The following is a 20,706-nucleotide window of genomic DNA, read 5'->3' on the forward strand; positions in this document are numbered from 1 at the left end:
ACAGTGCCTGCACACGGGGGACGAGTGAGACAGGCAGAGAGTCAGCACAACCGGCACGGTGCCTGCACACGGGGGACGAGAGTCCTCCTCCACCCCCCACTTCCAGGGGCTGACACGGGCACCGAAAGACCAGGGTCCTGCTGCCAGGTGGGTTCTGCTTCCCAAGCACTGACATAAGTACCAGCTGAGACAGGCTAACCCTAGGGAAGGGCTCGGGGGAGGAGCCCCCCCCCCATTATCTCCCGTGTGTATCTGCTGGGCCTGGAGGGGGGATCTGGGGCTTGGGAAGAGCCCGGGCAGAGGGTGTCTGAGTTCCTGCACACAGCTCTGCTCCAGGCCGCCAGCAGCCCCTTCAAGGAGCGTGGGGAAGCCCTGCTGACACAAGCAGCAGCCACGGCCTTGCCCATTCCAGGGTCGTCACCTTGGCTCAGTAATGGGGAGTTTCCGACGTGCCCCAAGATCAGGCCTCAGGCCCCAAAGCCCTAGGGTGTCTCATGCTGGTGCCCAAATCACAGGCCGCGGGTGAGGGAGAACTGTGTCCCTGCTCCCAGATCTGGGAGGTGCCGCTGCCCAGCCCACCCAGCCCAGCTCCCCGGGCCCCCTGGCCAGGCTGGCAGAGGAGGGCTCCCTGCTCCCTCCCACCATGGGCAGTGAGCCTGGGGCACTGCTCCAAGGTGCTGCTCGGCCATGGCCTTTCTGCTCACCACATCAGAGACAGCAGCGCCACCAGAGCAAGGCACCTGGCAGGACTGGGGCCACCACCCCGTGGACCGCAGCCTCCCCCGGGCTGGCCCATCCTGCTGCATGCAGGCTTGCTGGCAGCAGCGCCCTGAACACAGGAAAGGCAGCCCAGGCAAGTGCGTCTCCGCAGCTGGGGCAGGGCAGCGTACCTCCGTGACAGCATCGATGGAGGCACCAGTCTTCAGCAGCAGCTCCATCACCCGGATGTGGTTCTTCTTGCAGGCGATGTGCAGGGGCGTAAAGCCGTTCTACGGACAGACAGGGAAGCGGCTGGTGTGACGAAGTGGGAATGTTCTTAATGTTTTCTCTGACTACTGTGTGGGTGCCTCAGTTTCCCCTATGCAGTTCTTAGGTATTTAGGTGGTGGGATCAGGGTGTGTGATTGTTGCAGAGCCCAAGAAGGCCTCTGTCTGCACAGAGAATGGCTGGCACTCTGTTTCCTGGCAACTAATGGCCTGGGCCCCTCCCCTGCAAGATGCCAACTGAAGGTGTTGGAGAACAAAGAGATCAAGTGCCTCCTGGCCCGGGAAAGGGACAAAGCCCAGAGGAGGAGGGGCTGGAGGGTGAGTCAGTTTGGGGCTGGCTGGGGATATGGAGTGAATGCAGATGTGGGTGTCTGGCTCACTGCCCCCCAAAATGGACCCAGATGAGGGGTCCTATTCTCTGTATCTACAAGCTCTGTTTTAGACCGTGTTCCTGTCATCTAATAAACCTTACTGGCTGGCTGAGAGTCACGTCTGACTGCGAAGTGGGGGTGCAGGACCCTCTGGCTTCCCCAGGACCCCGCCTGGGCGACTCGCTGTGGGAAGCGCATGGAGAGGCAGAGGAGGCTGAATGCTCCAAGGTCAGACTCAGGAAGGTGGAAGCCGTGTGAGCTGCTTGCCCTGAAGACAGTCTGCTCACAGAGAGGAGACTTCACCAGAGTCCTACCTGGCTTCGTAGGGAGCAGTTCCAGAGCATCACCCGGGGACGCCGTGACAGCTGGTCAGACCCTCAGGGCACAGCCCTCCCACTGGGCCCCCTGCCCAGCCCACGCTGCTCACCAGTGCTCGGGCATTGGGCTTGGCCCCCTTGTCCAGCAGCATCTTGGCCACGCGGTGGTGCCCGCAGTGCGCGGCCACATGCAGCGGCGTGAGGTGGTCCAGCGTGATGTCGTCGATCTCAGCGTTGTACTGCAGCAGCAGCCGCACGCAGTCCAGGTGGTCTCCCTGAGCCGCCATGTGAATGGGCGACAGGCCGTTCTGAGGGCAGGGAACAGCCTGGGCATTAGGGCAGAGTCAGGCAGGACACAGGGGCTTCCCCTGGGCCAATGGGGCACAAATCTGGCCCCTGCCGGAGACCCAGGGCAGGGAGGGGGGCTGGGGGCCCCGCACAGGCATTGAGATCCCTGCAAAGGGGCAGAGGATGCGTGAGGCTGGGCTGGGGCCAGGGAACAAGCTGCAGCACTGCTGCCTGGCTGGCTGCGGTATGGGGACTGCACCTTTCTCAGAAGCTTGCGCCCACTGCAGGGGACGTTCGTGGCCTGGCCCCGGGAGGCAGCAGGCGGGGCGCTGAGTGAGGGGCACTGCTCGATGTGGGCCGGGGATGCCCACGCTGCCTTGTGCATCAAATCAGAGCTGCTCTTCCCCACCCGCGGAGCGCCAGGAGCCCACTCCAGGCTGCCGGGGTAGGCCCATGCACGCACTACGGCTCAGGGAGCCTCTAACGCGTGGGGCCTTCCCAGGTCTCTGCCCACTAGTGCCGCTCAGGGCCCTCGCTTCCCCAGCGCCCAGGGAGCAGGCCCAGGCTCCGAGGCAGAGCCGAGGCAAGGCAACACCCAGAGCCCCACAGGCCAGGGCCAGGCACCTTGGTTTTTGCTTGGATGGGAGCCCCGTGGTCCAGCAGGATCTCCATGATTCGCACGTGTCCATTCCTGGCTGCACAGTGCAGGGGAGTCAGCTCGTCCTAGAGAACAGAGAGGGAGGTCAGGACCTCGGGGCGGGCGGGGGGTGGCGAGAGACTCTGTGGACCTCAGGGATGTGAAATCAAGCGCACAGGGTACGGGAGGCTTGTCCCAGCCTGATGCTCCCTGCACACTCCAGAAGCCAGCCACACATCTCCGTCACGCTGCCCTCTCCCCAGGGCCCAGCGACACGCCCGCTCACCAGCCCGTCTGGACAGTGCATGCACGTGGCCAGTGGCTCCCGCCGCACAAGGGCTCTGGTCTGCGTGGGGGGAGGGGGTGTCTCGGGCCCATGCACGCACTGGGGTGGGGGAGGGAACACAAGCTGGGGACACGGTGAGTCTCACCTTGGTCCTTGTCTCTATCTGGGCCCCTCGGTCCAGCAGCAGCCGCACCATGATGACGTTGCCCCGGCGGGAGGCCACATGCAGTGGAGTAATCCCGTTCTAGGGGCAGAGAAACAGCATCGGAGAGCGTCGAGCTGGGAACCCCACGGGCCGTCACAGCCCACTGCTCCACGGAGCTGGAGGGAGGACAGTCAGCGCCCATTCCCCTCGGAGCTGGGGGAGGCAGGTCGGCATCCACTGCCCCATGGAGCTGATGGGGGGACAGTCACCGTCCACTGCCCCACGGAGCTTGGGGAGGGCAGTGTGATGAACTGGGAATGTTCTTGATGTGTTCTTTAAATACTGAGTGGGGAGTATTGACCTGGGAAGATTGCGGGGGAGTTTTGCTGGGACTGTCTGCATTGGGGATGGGAGACTTTCCTTGAGGGAGGATACCTGAGCATGTAACATGAGAACCCAGGAAGGGGGTTGGAGGCCAGGTGACACTTCTGCCCGGGAAACTGGACAAAGGCTGGGGGAGGAGCCGGGGGGAGGCTGAGTGAGACGGCCGGAGGGAGTTTCAGTTTGGAGCTGAATGGGGAAATGGAGGGGAGCCCAGACGGGGTTCTGGCCTCCCAACGGGGCTCTGGCCTCCCTGCCCCCCCCAAGAGGGACCTAACTGAGGGGGTCCTGTTGTCTGTACCTGCGAGACCTGTCTTGGACTGTGTTCCTGTCATCTGAATAAACCTTCTGTTTTACTGGCTGGCTGAGAGTCATGGTGAATCGCAGGAAGCCGGGGGTGCAGGGCCTTGTCTCCCCCACACTCCGTGACAGGCAGTCAGAGCAGGGGGAGGTGTGGGGCAGGTCAGTCCCACTGCCCTATGGAGCTGGGGAAGGTGGGGGGCAGTCAGCACCCACTGCCCCCCAGAGCTGGCAGACAGCAGCACAGGCCTGACGCAGAGAAAAGCCTCCCAACCCAGCCGCTGCTGAGCACGTCTGATGGAAAGTTCTCCAGTCACACAGCATGTGCTTAACTCTGCCACTTGTGGGGAGTTCAGCAAGTCCCCCCTGGGCCCCAGGCAGCAGGGCGTGGATCAGCTCCTGCTCCGCTCCCCCAGGCCACATGCTTGTCGTGAGGACACGGGTCGTTCATGTGCCGCATGCAGGCGGGGCTGCGAGGGGGCAGCTGCCAGCAGAGCTGAGAGACGCTGGAGGTCCCCAGCTGGGCGAAGGCGGCTGGGACAGGTGGGAGGGGACGGGCTCCATGTGGGCAGGGGTAGTAATTGCTGACTGCCATTAGGAGCCCCTGGCGAGGCGGCCGTCTGCCCCGCCCACGGGATCTCTGCTCTCCGCACACCCGAGAGCAGCCGGGCAGACTCCAGGCGGATCGTGCCATTCCGACAGCACAGCGAGACGTTCCTGAGCCCCTGCCCCTCGCTGCCGAGTGCGTGAGGCGCTGGGCTGCCTCTGACCCACCTGTGGGGTGAAGTTGACGCTAGCACCACGGTTCAGCAGGAGCTGGGCCACGTTGAGGTTCTCGTAGTGAGCCGCGATGTGCAGGGGGGTAAATCCGGTCTGGGGAGAGAAAGGGCGGGTCAATGCAGCCCCACAGACAGACCAACTGACTGCAGACAGGCTCGGACCCTGACTGCAGCCCCCTGTCCCAGGGACCTGGACCAGCTCCCGATTCCCTGCCCCAGCATGCTCTGCAGTGCGCTCTGAGCTGGCCTGGGGCCGCAGGGCCTGGGAGGAAATGGGGCTTGTAAACCCTTCAGTGGGGAGAGAGGAGCAGGGCGGGAGTGCCAGGCTCTGGGCAGCCGCTGCAGCATGGCTTCCGGTGGGAGTGCCGGCTGACACCAGCCCTCGCAGGGGAGCCCGCGGTACCTTGGAGAGGACGTCGGCGTTGGGGTCATTCTGCAGGAGCACCGCGGCCGTTCTGGTGTCATCGTTGCGGGCAGCGATGTGCAGGGCGGGCAGACGGACCTTCCCCTTCGTCCCATAGTTGATGAGGTGGGCGACCACGTTCTCATGCCCCTGCTGCAGAGCGACGGCCAGCGGCGTGAAGCCATCCTGCCGGAGATAGAGAGGGAGGTGAGATGCAGAGCAAGGGGGAGCCAGTGCAGGACACGATAGCCCGACAGCAGCACTGGCCACGGGCTCTGGGCACCAGCTCCTGCAGGGTCTCACCTCTGTGGCTACATTTTGGTTGGCGCCGCTTTCCAGCAGGAATTTGACGACTTCCAGGTGATTTTCCTGAGCTGCCATGTAGAGGGGCGTGAAGCCTTTCTGCAAACACAGAGCCATACATGACCGTCACGGACTGCTCCTCACCCTGTAGGACCCAGAGCTCCCTGCAAGCCTGCAGCCACTCCACCCCACATGGTGAAACACAACAGGGGTGGGAGGAGGAGTGAAACCCCAATGGCATTCGCAGGACAGAATGGATGCTGGGACTGGCCCAGGAAACCTGCCAGGGTAACACCCCTAGTCTTCAGAAAGTGCCATAGGATCTCTGAGGAGAACAAAGGGTCAAGTGCTTGGTCCGTACAAGATGGGAAAGCGTCTCTACTCGCTAGTGCTAGTGAATATCCACACCTCAGCAGCACCCAGCGGCTCCAGACAGGGCCCTATTTTGCCGGGCACTGCGCAGACACAGCCAAGCTATGCGTCTCGCCAGACAGGGGACCAGTGACAGGGAGGCGATCAAATCAATGCCATCTCCCTGTCACATACCCAGTTCCTGGGCGGCTCTGTGCGTGAAGTGTGGTAACATGCTTTCCCCATCCCCGCCCCTACTCACTAGGGGCCGAGTTCAAGCTGCGCTCAGCATGCTGGGAGTACGCTGGGGGCTGAGCCCTCGGAAACCTGGCCCTGGATGTTTCTCTCTCTTTCTCACTCTCTCCAGCTCTTACTGACCTTCCAGGGGAGCAGCAGCTGCAGGCCAGCACTGGTAGCGTGGCCATGTCCTCCTGCCATGACATTTCTAACCCTCCCCGGCCGGCCAGAGGTGCCGTGTCTGCTCAGGCACAAGGCTTGCCAATGGTTCAAAGGAAAACGGGCAGAGAAAAGCCAGCCCAGGAGTGGCCGTCAGCACTGCAGGGCTGGGCGGCAGGCAGGCTCTAGGGCATGGCTGCCAGCACTGTCAGGGGCCAAGCCTGGACCAGCGCACCTGCCTGGGGGCTGTTTAACACCTGGAGAGCATGCTTTACCTGCGACTGCGCATTGACGTTTGCCCCATAGTTCACCAGCTCCCGGACCACGTCCTCCTGTCCCGCCAGGGCTGCGATGTGCAGGGCCGTGTTCCCCTTCTGAAACACAGCGGGACAGGGCGAGTCAGGGTGCAGCACACGGGGCAGGGTCTGAGAGCGGCTGTGCATGGGGAAGCCAGGTAGGTGTGCTTGGAGCTGGTATTCTTGGCTGCGAGCTACTGGGGAGTGCGCACACTAGCCACGCAGGCCAAGTCTGGACTCAGGGAAACGTGTAATTCAACATGCGTTAGTTGACACCTAACCAACACGTGCAAACCCCGTGTGCAGACGAGCCACGGCATTTCCACACGTGTCCCGGGGGAGGGGAGGAGGGCACAGAGTTAATTTGCAAACAAACACTCCAGGGTGGGCAAACCCAGCGTGCACGCAGGAGGGCTGTGTGCACTAGCCATGGGCATGGATTCTGTGCCAGGGAGGGGGACGAAGCATGTATGTCTGTGTGTCCCTGGTCCTGGGAGCTGGGAGGCCACACTGGGGCCACGTGGGCTGGTGGCTGTTTCCATGCTGGAGAGGCACATAGGGGGCGACTGGGAGGGATTCACAGTGTGCAGGCGGCTGTGGAGACCCTGCCTCCTGGAGAAGATCAGTGTGGGACAGGGCGCTGCTGAACGCCCATCCCAGGTGCCCCTTGCTGACCTGGGCTTGCCTGAGACCAGGGCTGCCCCCCTGCTAACTCACCCGGCAGGCTGTTCTCCCTGTGCCCCCCAGCTGCTCCCGCTGCCCTGACTGCATCTGCTCTGTGAGCAGCTCTGCAGAGCCACAGTCTGCCTGAGTCCCTGGGCCAGTGAGAGGGGCCCCGCTGAACCTGGCCAGCTGGCACCTCACCAGGCAGGGGAAACAGGGCTCGTGTGGAGGCGAGGCACAGCATAGGAGTGGGACACAAAAGCAAAGAGGCAAAGGTGTGTGGGGGGGGGACAGACAGCACAGGGAGGGACGAAGGCAGTGCAGGGAGGGGAAGGAGGCAGAGGAAGGGAGACAATAAACAAGAGAGAACAAGAGACTGGAGCCAGCCCACCAGCCTGGCCACTAGTGACAGAGGAAAGGCAAGAGGGCCCCAAGTCAGCGGACAGAGCCAGTCATGGCTAGGAGCGAGTACTGAAGCAGGCATGGCCCAGCCCCCAGCACTGGGGCGGGGAGGGGAGAGCAAGGCCTGGCCCCCTCGGGAGCGGATACTCCTGAGCCAGCCCGACGGCTCCGTGCAGCACGCGCAGGATGCTTGGCCCACATCCTTTTTTTCAGCACAAGGAGGAGGAGGATTTTGTATTCTACATTAAATCAATGGCAGCGCAGCCAGAAAACCCTGAGTCAGGCTCAGCGGGCCTCAACTGCCAGAGCCCAAGCAGGGGGAGCGGGAGCAGGAGCCGATCCATCTCCAGGCCACGCTGCATCCCCTTTGCGGATCTCATGCCATGGATGTCAGCACCCTCCCAACCCTGAAATGCTGGGACCGCGCCGGCAGGGAGATGCAGACACAGGCCTCTGCAGCGTTTGCCTCTGGCTGACAGGGCAGAACGCTGACGCCACGGACACTGTGCAGTGAGTGATGTGGTGCACACAGAGCCAGGCAGCCTCGCAGTCCCGGCTCACTTCAGACTGTGCTGGAGGTTGCTCGTTCATCAGCCTGCTCGCCTCGCTAAAGCCTTTGTCCCGCCTGTCACGAGTGAGCGCTTGTCTCCTCCGCGGTGACTTTCGGGTGAGCAAGGTGACAATGACTCGTTATTCAGAGAGCCACAGAACTACGGCTGGCCCAGGCTGGGCCTGAGCAGCTCAGCCCAGGGCTGGGAGGAAGGGCCTGTGGGGTTCTGCTGGACCTGGGACAGGAGGAGCTCTCACAGGTTAGGTACGGGCACATCCTCAGTGGTCTTATCCCCGGCTGTTTCTGTAGAGGAGTGCTGCTTCCCCTGCTCCGGGACCGAGCACAGCCTGATGCCCTTTGTAACCCATTCCCTCCAGAAGAGGGGTCCCTTTAGCTGAACTGGAGACACTCAAAGCCATGAATCCCAGCCTGTCCTCCAGGCCAAGAGGCAGGAGAGGCACAGGGTAAGGATGGGCTTTGGTCAAAGTCTAGCCCTGCGCTCCCTTGGGAGGCCCAGCAACGGCTAGAGAATGTGGGACTGTCCCTGTGCTCACAGCACCAGCTGCTCTGCTGGGAGGAGGGGGGGTGTGAGATCTGAGCACAGTCCTCCTGCTGTTAAGAGTAGCAGTGCACCTGGGCACATCTGAACCAATCGCATGGGAACAGCTGCACCTCCCTTGCTCCAGGATCACTGCGGCAAGGGCAAGGGCAATGGCACTGGGACAGGGCAAGAGAGAGGGACACGTGGGGCCCAGGGCAGCTGGGCCGTGCGCAGAGTGTGACTGTTACTGACTAATTAGACAGGAGGGAGCCTCCAGCAGCCCCAATCAGGATAGGGGCCCATTGTGCTGGGCCCAGCTCTGCAAGCACTAGGCACGTGTGACTAGCAGCCCCCGATGTCTGCGGGGAGACTCGGATGGTGTCTATGTGCTGAGGGCTGCAGGGCCCTAACCCTGCTCAGAAAACTGGTGTGAATGGCAGCGGGTAAGCTAGGCTGGCTGGGATCTCAGCAGGTGTGCAATGGTAGTGTTTCACCAGTCCAGGGCACACACGTTTGCACTCCCATGGAATGTCAATTGGTGCAAGTGACACCACGTTAGTCCTCAGCCCCATTTCCCAGCCAGCTCACACCAGGGCTGTGATGCCAGGGCTGGGGGAGGCCCAGAAACGCCTGCAGTGCCGGGCTGGGGGTCAGGACCCCCGCTCTTGGCTTCCAGGGCCAGGCGACGAGCCCAAAAAGCTAGCTGGGGAACAGGCCCCTGAGCAGGTTTGCCAGTCCCTACATGCTGTGCATCCTCCCAGGGTGAGAAGGTGCAGTGCCTGGCACCGCCAATTACACCCATTGCCCAGTCGCTTCGTAAACGAGGGATGGAAACTAGACAGGCAGGGAAAGGACGGGGGGAGAAAGGGAAGAGGAGGTAGCAGAGACCTGGTAGCGAGGTAGGAGCTGCCGGAAGGCTGTCCTCCCCGTGCCCTCGGTAGGAATTGGTAGGGGAAGTAGAAGTGGGTGGCAACCTGGGCAGCGGTGACCATGAGATGGTTGAGTGCAGGATCCTGACACAAGGAAGAAAGGAGAGCAGCAGAATACGGACCCTGGACTTCAGAAAAGCAGACTTAGACTCCTTCAGAGAACAGATGGGCAGGATCCCCTGGGAGGCTAATATGAGGGGGAAAAGGAGTCCAGGAGAGCTGGCTGTATTTTAAAGAAGCCTTATTGAGGTTGCAGGAACAAACCATCCCGATGTGCAGAAAGAATAACAAATATGGCAGGCGACCAGCTTGGCTTAACAGTGAAATCTTCGGGGAGCTTAAACACAAAAAGGAAGCTTACAAGAAGTGGAAACTTGGACAGATGCCTACGGAGGAGTATAAAAATATTGCTCGAGCATGCAGGGGTGTAATCAGGAAGGCCAAAGCACAATTGGAGTTAGCAAGGGATATGAAGGGTAACAAGAAGGATTTCTGCAGGTATGTTAGCAACAAGAAGAAGTTCAGGAAAAGTGTGGGACCCTTACTGAATGGGGGAGGCAACCTAGTGACAGATGATGTGGAAAAATCTGAAATACTCAATGCTTTTTTTGCCTCGGTCTTCACAGACAAGGTCAGCTCCCACACTGCTGTCCTGGGCAACACTGTATGGGGAGGAGGTGAGCAGACCGCAGTGGTGAAAGAACAGGTTAAGGACTATTTAGAAAAGCTGGACATGCACAAGTCCATGGGGCCGGATCTAATGCATCCGAGGGTGCTGAGGGAGTTGGCTGATATGATTGCAGAGCCATAGGCCATTATCTTTGAAAACTCATGGCGACCAGGGGATGTCCTGGATGATTGGAAAAAGGCAAATATAGTGCCCATCTTTAAAAAAGAGAAGAAGGAGAATCTGGGGAACTACAGACCAGTCAGCCTCACCTCAGTCCCTGGAAAAATCATGGAGCAGGTCCTCAAGGAATCCATTTTGAAGCACTTGGAGGAGAGGAAGGTGATCAGAAACAGTCAACATGGATTCACCAAGGGCAAGTCATGCCTGACTAACCTGATTGCCTTCTATGATGAGATAACTGGCTCTGTGGATATGGGGAAAGTGGTGGACGTGATATATCTCGACTTTAGCAAAGCTTTTGATACGGTCTCCCACAGTATTCTTGCCAGCAAGTTAAAAAAGTATGGATTGGATGAATGGACTATAAGGTGGCCTGAAAGTTGGATAGATCGTCGGGCTCAACGGGTAATGATCAACCGCTCAATGTCTAGTTGGCAGCCGGTATCAAGCGGAGTGCCTCAGGGGTCTGTCCTGGGGCCAGTTTTATTCAGCATCTTCATTAATGATCTGGATGATGGGATGGATTGCACCCTCAGCAAGTTCGTGGATGAACTAAACCGGGGGGGGAGAGGTAGATACGCTGGAGGGTAGGGATAGGGTCCAGGGTGACCTAGACAAATTGGAGGATTGGGCCAAAAGAAATCTGATGAGGTTCAACAAGGACAAGTGCAGAGTCATGTACTTAGGATGGAAGAATCCCATGCACTGCTACAGGCTGGGGACCGACTGGCTAAGTGCCAGTTCTGCAGAAAAGGACCTCGGGATTACAGTGGACGAGAAGCTGGACATGAGTCAACAATGTGCCCTTGTCGCCAAGAAGGCTAACAGCATATTGGGCTGCATTAGTAGGAGCATTGCCAGCAGATCGAGGGAAGTGATTATTCCCCTCTATTTGGCACTGGTGAGGCAAATCTGGAATATTGCGTCCAGTTTTGGGCCCCCCATTACAGAAAGGATGTGGACAAATTGGAGAGAGTCCAGCAGAAGGCAATGAAAATTATTGGGGGACGTGGCTTATGAAGAGAGGCTGAGGGAACTGGGCTTGTTTAGTCTGCAGAAGAGAAGAATGAGTGGGGATTTGATAGCTGACTTCAACTACCTGAAGGGGGATTCCAAAGAGGATGGAGCTCAGCTGTTCTCAGTGGTGGCAGATGACAGAACAAGGAGCAATGGTCTCAAGTTGCAGTGGGGAGGTCTAGGTTGGATAGTAGGAAAAACTTTTTCACTAGGAGGGTGGTGAAGCACTGGAATGGGTTACCTAGGGAGGTGGTGGAATCTCCTTCCTTAGAGGCTTTTAAGGCCTGGCTTGACAAAGCCCTGGCTGGGATGATTTAGTTGGGAATTGGTCCTGCTTTGAGCAGGGGGTTGGACTAGATGACCCCCTGAGGTCTCTTCCAACCCTAATCTTCTATGATTCCTCTAGCCCTGTCATCCAACATGTGCTTCACACACAACATGGACAAAGGCCCCTGCGCCCCAGGAGCAGGTCAGTATCCCCTGCCCCAGTTTATAGAGCAGAGAGGAGAAGGAACCTGCCCAAGGCTGCAGAGAGAAGCTGTGGCAGAGACAGAAACAGAACCCACGTCTCCCGAGTGTCAGCCCAGTGCCATTGCTACAAGCCCAGCCTCCCGCGGGTACAATGTGGGCAAAGGATGTGCTGAGCCCCCATCTCCCGCCCGAGCCAGCCCGTACCTTGGTTGTCGTTTCTAAAACGATTTCCTTGTGCAGCAGCTCAGCCACCATCTTCACGTGGCCTTCCTTGGAGGCCAGATGCAGGGCGTTCAGCCCGTTCTGGAATGAGCAGAGAGGCGGGCTGGTTAGCCAGGTTGGGGAACGCACTCATGGAAGCTGGGGGCAGCAGAGGGGAACCCTGCTGCCATGGAGCCCATGGAGACGGGGCTGCAAACACAAAGCCCACGAGGCTGCATGGAGCAGAGCGAAGCCCTGGGCCACCAGCTGCTAACAACGTTGAGCCTTTAGATACCAGCTACCCTAGACCCAATGCAGATCTATCGTGCTGCCCCATGATACAGACAGGGAAACAGAGGCAGGTGTAGCTTGCTCGAGGCCTCAGAGTTGGGACTACGATTCAGCAGTTCCTGGTGCCCAGCCAGTTTGCTCTCCCTGCGAATTGCTCCTCTCGAAGCAGGGACATCAGAATCCCAGAGCTATAAACCCCGGTGAGGAGCTGCTGCCTCAGGAGATCAGCTCACATCAGCATCCAGATGGAGCGGGGAGAATCCACTGGCACCTGGTGTTTTGGTGCCTGCCATCTGCCCACCCACAGTGCTCCTGTGCCAGACAAACCCACCAGCATCTGGCAGCAGCATCACCACCCCCAGCATCGTTCCTCCAGCAATGTCCCAGTGCCAACGCTCTGCACAGCGGGCTACTAGGTTTAGCACAAACCCCCACCAGCCATGCCAACACCAGGACTCCCAGCGACACCCACCGCCCCAGCTGGGACAAACGCCTTGTGGTGCTGCTCTGACCGCTGCCTGCTCTGCTCACACACACCCTGCTGCCCGTCAGGGCCCAAATCTCTGCCCAGGTCGCTTTGAGCCCAGACGCTGATTGGGCCCAACTGTGCTCTCACACTAGTTCCTGCTGCCTTAGACCATGCCAGCGCCCTCGGGCCTGCCCAATGGCTCTTGCTGCGAGAGAGGGTTTCTGCAGCAAGAAGCTCCTGCGTTGAGGCTGCCTCTGAGCAGATGCCACCCCCATGTGCCCACCCCTCCCCCTTCAGATGGTGCTGCAATCAGTATGTGTGGTGGGGCCTGCACTGGCAGGGCGCCCCCAGCTCAGGTCCCCCCGACCCCTGGTGTCTGGGATGCCACTGGCTGCTGCAGGTGAACACAAGCGCCCCAACTGTTTTCCCTTTGCCAGCACAATGCGCCACTCCTCCAGGCATTCGCTCTTAGTATCGGCATGGCAGCAGCACCAGGGGCCCCGCTCAGAGACCAGGAACCCTCGGGCTAGGCACAGTACAAACCCCGGCTCACTCCCAGTACATTGGACCCAGAGCTGTGGGCGCCAAAGCCTCAGCTGGGAGCAGCCCTCCCTACCCCTGGGGAGTCCTGCCCAGAGCCCCTTCCCAGAGGGTGTCTTTACAAGGCAGGCGCTGCAGCAGGGGAAGCAGCGGGAGTGTTTGCCCTGCTGTCAGAGCCCGATGCCAAGACGCCGCACAGCAGCTGCTGATGCAGTCTTCTCCCTGCAGGAGCACCTTGCACTGGAGGATGAAGGCTGACGTAGTGCTTGGTGCTGGAGCTTACTTGGGAGCCGTGGGCACCGTGAGGGGCATGTGCTATGGATTGGGCTCAATGAACTCCGGGAGCCATCAGCAGCTCCATGAGAAAGATAACGACACTACAACAATGCAGCTCTCCCTGCCCATGCAGGGCCCCGGGGCTCATCTGCTCACTTTGGAGGTCCTGGAAAATCCCCACCCTGGCACAATGACATTAATACGATGGGCTCAGCTCAACCCCCACAGCGCACAACTGGGAATGACTTACTGTCCCTGCTGAAGAGGGCCCAGCACTAAGTGCTGCAGGTCAGCATTACGGTGCCTTGGTAGGGCGAAGGTGGGTGTGCACGCGCCCAGAGCTCGGCTAGCAGGGGCTGCAGGTTAGGACTGAGCTGCACTGGACCAGCCGGGAGGGACAAGTCTGCAGAAGCCCTAACATTCACCAACATTGAAATAAAAACTTAAAATGTAGCTTGGTGCTCTGTCTGGGCCACTGATCGTATCAGAAGCAGCAGCTGCCGCTAACCTTGGCTCCAGACACAGGCACACAAAACCCGCCAGGTATCAGAGGAAATGCCCCAGGGGAACATTTTTCACTGAAGTTACCGTACAAAACATTAACTGCAAATATTAGGTCATTTTTTTCATCAGCAGAAGAACCAGTTGCAGAGGCCTGTGTCCAATGGCAAATGACTTTCACACGTCTCTGTTACCCTACAGCGCCCGACACGATGTACAGCTCATTCACCTTCCCCTTTGATACTGTTTGTTCTGCCCTTCACTCAGCTGAGAACCATTCCTAGCCGACCTTGCCTTGTGGTTCCTGTGCACCCCCTAAAACCCCCCCCCACTCCCCCAGCGCTGCACTACTGGGGCTGCAAACCCTGCAAGGGGAGGCCAAACCCAAACAAGGTGCTGGTTTCTTCCTTGCTTTGCAAGCTGCACAGGGAGGGCCCAGGCGTGCTGCTCTCACTCAGTTACAGCTTCCATTGTCTTCACTGGTAGTGAGTAGTGCAGGGTCAGGAGGAGACTGTGCGGCTGTTAAGCTGCACACACTCCAGGAAACTGTGTCATCAATAAAACAACCCCCCCAGGGACATTTCTACTAGTGCTCGGTTTGGCATCTCTCCTACACACAGCCTCGGTGTGCAGCATGGCTGCCCAGCGAGCGCCCCGGTAGCATCTCACCACAGCCAGCTGTCAGCACAGTCAGCAATCGAGAGGCCGCTGAGGCAGCTTCTGCTCTTATTTCTGGTGCCCAGTTTGGTTTCCCAGGGGTGACCACCAGGGCTGGGTGGGGAGGGGCTTAAACACTCCTAGGCTGTTTCAACTGGGACTTCTGCCCCCAGAGAACGCCTCCCGCACCTGGGTGCTTCCTCATTCCTGCAGCTGGGTGTGTGGAGCCCATCTGAGCTGTGAGCATCCGCTGTGGAGACACACTCCTGCCTGGTGCATCACACGTGCTGGCTGTCTGCTGGTGCTTCTCTAAACCGGTAAAAGGTCAGTGTAGGGCACTGATTTGTCTCCACGGAAATCCGGCTTGGGGGGAGACACAAGGAAGGGCTCTCAGCAGCACCCGTGGGGTTCCAGCTCCAACCAGCTTCCAGGAAATACTCAACACTAACATTCAACTTAAAAAACCCCTCATGGTTGAGTAATTTTACTAAAAATATTACAACAAAAAAATTTCAAAAACAGACTCCAAGGAGAGACTGCTGAATTGGAATTAATTTGCAAATTGGACACCATTAAATTAGGCTTGAATAAAGACTGGGAGTGGATGGGCCATTACACAAAGTAAAACTATTTCCCCATGCTTATTTTCCCTCCCCTACAGTTCCTCATATCTCCTTGTCAATTGCTGGAAATGGGCCATTTTCATTACCACTACAAACCGTTCTTTTTCTCTCCTGCTGATAAAAGCTCACCTTAACTGATCACTCTCCTTATAGTGTGCATGGTAACACCCATTGTTTCATGTTCTCTGTGTATATATATATCTTCCTACTGTATTTTCCATTACATGCATCCAATGAAGTGGGCTGTAGCCCACAAAAGCTTATGCTCAAATAAATTTGTTAGTCTCTAAGGTGCCACAAATACTCCTGTTCTTTTTGCGGATACAGACTAACACGGCTGCTACTCTGAAAACTAAAAAGAGGCTTTCCTTCTATCTCCTGCTAGAAGGGCCCCTTGCAAAGTACTAGAGCCAAGAGATGAATTTATTCCTTGTAAAATATTCTTCTTTTCAGCTCTGGCAACAGCCCTAATTGTACCAGAGTAAAACCTACAAATCCACACACATCTGCTGAAAATTGACTTGAAAGACTTTCAGATCCCACGAGGGGAGAGGCATCATGCCAAGCGGAAATGCACCTAGCCTGGGAGGATGCAAAGCTCCTAGAAAAAAGCTGAAATGGAGAGATGGATATTATGCAGTGAAAGCAGATTCTGTAACACACACACACACACACACACACACACACACACACACGGCCATAGACACACTCACTCTGTAACTAACACACACACACAAACACACACAGAGCGAGAGAGAGCACATGGGTATAGACACACATTCTGGAATATTTGCATACCAGGCACGTGAACATAGACACACAGGTGCTCTGTCCATGACACACACACGGCAATAAACACACTCAGATTCTCCCTCTGTAACATACACATCCTGTCACTTACAGGGGTAGTAAATATCCTCTCAGATGCTCAGAAACCTGTGAAAAATCTTTATTCTCCGGCCCCAGAGTGACGAGCTGAGTGTTTACAAAGCCTGTATCCAAGCCTCAAGAACAACGCAATCTATTCGATCATTTGCCCCAAACCAACCTGCAGGAGCCTGTGCAGTGCCCTAATCAGAGAGCGTCATGTTCCCACACCTAACTGCTGTGAATGCCACCCAGAAATACTCTGCCCCGTGGCTACATGCACAATGCACTCAACCATTCGGAAAACACGAGAGATGGGGCTTTGCTCTCCACAGGGAGCGAGGTATAGGGCCTGGGCGAGGTTACAGATTAGGAGATTGACCTGGCTGCACACCTGGACAGACTAGAATGCTAGCTCCTATTGACCAGGGAGCTGGCAGCAACGGGCCTTGCCTGTTCTCAGGTCTCGAACCGAAAGCGAGGGCAGTGAAGTGCCTGGGAATCGGACAGGCATGTGGAGGAAGGAGATGCACAGTGAAGATGCTGGTACTGGTGCCGATGATGATGATGGAATCGGAAGGATGGGGATGAAGATCAGATGGCATGTTAAGGTCTCTGCATTTGTGTAAGAATACAGGGCCTGTGGGATAGGTCTGACCACATACATCCCCTTTATTACATACAGGACATGTGAGGTTGGACCTTTCCCACAGGTTTGATATTCCCCAGGAGGAAAACCCAAAGGTGCCATCTAACCACAGCGAGATGCACAAAGCAAACGGGAACCAGTTTGAAGACATCACTGACGGAGGCTCCTGACTGCCGCAGTCACATGCTCCCAGGTCCTCCCAGTCCAGGCAGTCCAACGTCTCACCAGCAGCAGGCTTGGCAGGGCTCCCTGCACGTCACCGAATGGAGACTCTGGCGGAAGGGAACCCCACCATGCTAGGAAAGGGCTGTTCAGAACCAGGCACGTGAGCTCTGCTCTCCACCCGCATAGCCTCCTCCAGGCCCCAGAATTCCTCCTCTCTGGGAATAACGCGATGGGGCGGGGCACGTTCCCAGGTCTCCTCAGGAGCTTTCAGCTAGTCTCAAAAGTGAAGTAGCAGCATGGTTCAAGTCACCCTCTATTCATGGCCTCTCACACCCTGGAAGTAGCCACAGCCCCCTCAGCTCACTCTCGTCTGCTACCCCCCAGCCTTGGGGACGCCCAAAGCTGAGTGCAGAGCAGGCAGAACGAATGGATCCCAGCTTCCCTTTGCATCCAGCGACGCCGTGCTGCACCGGGCGGGGAGCTCCAGAACTCGTAGGAAAAGAACGTGACTCAGAATTAAACTTCCCTCGCCCCCCTTTAAATCCCCCCCACACACACACACACCCATTCCCAGTGATCTGAGAGAGCAGCGGGCCCGTTCAATACCCTCACTGAGGGGTGAGTGAATGTACCCAACCCAGGAGCAGGGCGAGTGTGCCAAGTAACCGGCCTCATGCTGCAGCTCAGTACCAGGGTTCTGCTCCCCCGGGGAGCCCACACGAGAGAGCAGCAATTGGGTTTCATGAGCGTGCTGGATTCAGAAACGAAAGCACAGCCGCTCAGAAGATCCTGCCTGGATTTGGTGTAAGTCTGTGATCTACTTAGCGTGGAGCCTGGCACAAAGCCCAGGGGCCTGGCACTAAGGTGAGGGTGAACTGCAAAACTGTTCAGATCTACAGATCCTTCACATGCTGGAGACTCAATAGCAGCATCCCCATGGAGATTTACACGGTAGCAAAATACACAATCAGTTCCTGCTTTGCTTACCTGCCAGGACCGAGGCAGGGGTCCGAGTCTCCGTCCCAGAGGAAGGAGCCCAGGAAAGAGGAGAGCCCAAGGGAACAGCTTTCATTCAAAGAGTTTAAAGGATCAGCAAAGGTAGAGACTTTCTACAAGTCAACTCTGGGCCAATTCACTTCTGACTTCCATCCCTGCAAGCCCACACACACAGCACCATGCACACAGTGCACACACACACAGCGTCGTGCACACACAGCGCTGTGCACACAGTGCACACACACAGCACCGTGCACACAGACAGCACCGTGCACACAGACACACAGACACACAGACACACACACACACAGAGCGCCCCCCCATGCACTCCAGCCCTGGGAAGCACACCTACGCCTGTCCATGCCCACAGGTGCCCCCCCACTCGGCTCCCATGCTGCTCGCGATCTCTCACTGAGGAGGCAACAGATGAGAGCTCAAGCAGGGAGTGGAGCTCGGAAATGCTCCCCCTCCAAGCAGGGCTCCCCAGCGCTGCCCAGAGCCCTCGCTCCCCCCATGCTTTACCTGGCGACAGGGAGCAGGCCCAGCCCTGACGGAGTGCCCCCCATTCCCCAGGGCTGGCCTGGGACAGCTCCAGGGCCTCCGGCAGAGGGGAGGGACACTCCTTAGCCTGCCCAGGCTGCTCTGTCCCTAAGGCCGGGAAGCAGGATCTGGGACGGCAACTAAGAGATAACAAACCGCTCCAGACCCCGGTCCCCCAGCCAGCCCAGCAGCACCCCCTGCGGGGCTCACTCCACAGCCACGTGTGCTGGGCAGGAATTGCTGAGGCGCGCTCTACTGCTGCTCTCGCTCTAACCCGGACCGGCTAATGGCACCTACAGGGGACAAGTGCATGGCTGAACCCAGGGAGCACACAGCAGGGGGCCAGGCCCAGGGCTGGGGCAGGCCCGCACCGGAGGGTCAGAACCACCAGGGACAGCCAACGTTCTGGTCACAAGCCGAAGTCTCTGGGCTCTGCCAAGCACCCGCCAAGGGGCTTGTTCCTTCCTACACAGGGCAGTGAGCCAAGGCTCTAGCAGGGCTAGCAGATGCCCCAATGGCCTTTGCTGCCGGTCCCAGGGGCTGGAGAGAGTGCATGACCCTCAGTGGGAGCAGCAGCGCCAGGGTGAGGGTCCCATGGCAGGGGTCTGCACGGGGACAGGGGCTCCTGCCAGAGCAGCAGGACTGGGAGCTCCATGACCCGCTGTGATCTCATCGTGTCTGTCAGGACATGCAGACACAAGTATGAGCCAATGTCCCTGCAAACATCAGAGTCTCGGTGGGCAAGTCTGAGTCCACATGAAAGCAGAAGCATATGGGTGCACATCTGTCTGGGGGGAGAGTGCGAGAGGGAGCGCATGGGTGCACATCTGTCTGGGGGGAACGTGCGAGCGGCAGTGCGTGGGTGCACATCTGTCTGGGGGGAGCGTGCGAGCGGGAGCGCGTGGGTGCACATCTGTCTGGGGGGAGCGTGTACATTTGCATGAGCCATGTATGCGTCTGACAGACCGATTGGTGAAGAGAACATCAGTTCATCCAGCTGCAACAGAGACATGGTAACTTTCTCCTTCCTCTGCCCACAGTGACGCTTCCGCTAACCTTCCAGTGGCCCCACACAGCCCCTGCACCTGTTGGATGCCAGTCAGCAAAGGCGCTGCAGGGGCCCAGCCCAGAGCCGGATGCTGGAAGCAGAGGAGTTCTCTCCAAGCTGGGAGAGACAGCAGGCGCCTGCTCCCCCCTCAGGAGCAAACTCTGTTACAGAGAGCTGGGGCTGGGCTGGGCTCTTGGTGACAACAATTACCCCCTGCAGTCAATGGAGTTTGCCAGGTGTCACTGGGAGCAGAGCATGGCCTTTGATGTGCTCCCAGGGGCTCGCTGGAGTCAGGGCACGGCAGCACTGTACAGGTACCCCCCATCCGGCGGTGTCGAAAAGGCACTGTCAGGTGCAACCTGCCTGTAGCACCTGCTCCCGTAGCTGCAGTGGCTGGATCAATGGGAGTGGTGAGTATGAATGGGGCGGCTCTGGGGCTCAGCACGAAGCAGACACACATACACTGACACTGTCTGCAGAGTCTGCACGTCAGAGCTCACCTCCCTCTAGCCCAGCCTCCTCTTGAGAGCAGCCACTGCAGCCTGAGCCATCCCGCCCCCCTGCAGGCGCCTCCCACTGCTCAGCCCGGGCCCTGCTCTTTGGCAGCTGCCCCACTGTTGTTGACAATCCCTCTGGAGACTGCAGCTCTCGCTGCCTGGACAGAGGAGCCGGGCCTGGCAGTGTGAGTGGCTCCACCAGCCCAGCATCTCCAGGGACCCCTAAGGGCCTGGCATTTCAGCAACACCCCTCTCCATCTTCATCCACTGTGCTGAGAGCCAGGGGACCAAGTGCTGAGGGTGGGGAGGTCCATAAAAGGCCCTGAGGATGGGCCTCCAGGCCCCCATACTGCACCTGCCACTGCTGATCTGCCCTCTATCCTGTGACGAGCACTCTGCGCCCCACCCAGCGGCCTCAACCCCCCACACTCCTCAAGGGAGCCACAAGCCACGCTCCCTGCCCACCAGTTCACTCCCCTTGCTACCCAGCAAACACCCCCACTCTGGGGCGGTCATACATGGGCTAAGAGGGCACATGATTATAGGACCTCAGGGGCTGGTACCAGAATCCTAGTGACCTTAACCTACTGTTGAGATGAGTTCCTGTCTGCATCCTGTAAAACTTGCCCTTACCGGTATTGCCCTGGCCTCTTCTTTTGTCATTCAGTGTTGCACGCATTCTAAAGCAATATGCATTTCCTCACCTTTTGGGGGCGAAGCCAGA

At 58.3% G+C, this 20,706-nt stretch overlaps 1 protein-coding gene across 7 annotated transcripts in view; it reads right to left on the minus strand.

The window, feature by feature from the left end:
• Positions 1-20,706, minus strand: part of ANK1 (ankyrin 1) — a 68,008-nt gene that overhangs the window by 32,242 nt on the left and 15,060 nt on the right. For all 7 annotated transcript variants that reach the window (XM_026658413.1, XM_026658396.1, XM_026658410.1 and 4 more), the window contains exons 3-11: positions 11,867-11,965; positions 6,219-6,317; positions 5,197-5,295; positions 4,894-5,079; positions 4,486-4,584; positions 3,031-3,129; positions 2,587-2,685; positions 1,785-1,982; positions 891-989 (exon numbers count right to left, since the gene is read on the minus strand). In XM_026658413.1, coding sequence (XP_026514198.1) covers positions 891-989; positions 1,785-1,982; positions 2,587-2,685; positions 3,031-3,129; positions 4,486-4,584; positions 4,894-5,079; positions 5,197-5,295; positions 6,219-6,317; positions 11,867-11,965 — 1,077 coding nt within the window. The remainder of the gene's footprint in view (positions 1-890; positions 990-1,784; positions 1,983-2,586; positions 2,686-3,030; positions 3,130-4,485; positions 4,585-4,893; positions 5,080-5,196; positions 5,296-6,218; positions 6,318-11,866; positions 11,966-20,706) is intronic.

Source organism: Terrapene carolina, unplaced genomic scaffold, assembly GCF_002925995.2.
Source record: "Terrapene carolina triunguis isolate 2854851 unplaced genomic scaffold, T_m_triunguis-2.0 Scaffold53, whole genome shotgun sequence".
In the NCBI taxonomy this organism is placed as follows: Eukaryota; Metazoa; Chordata; order Testudines; family Emydidae; genus Terrapene; species Terrapene triunguis.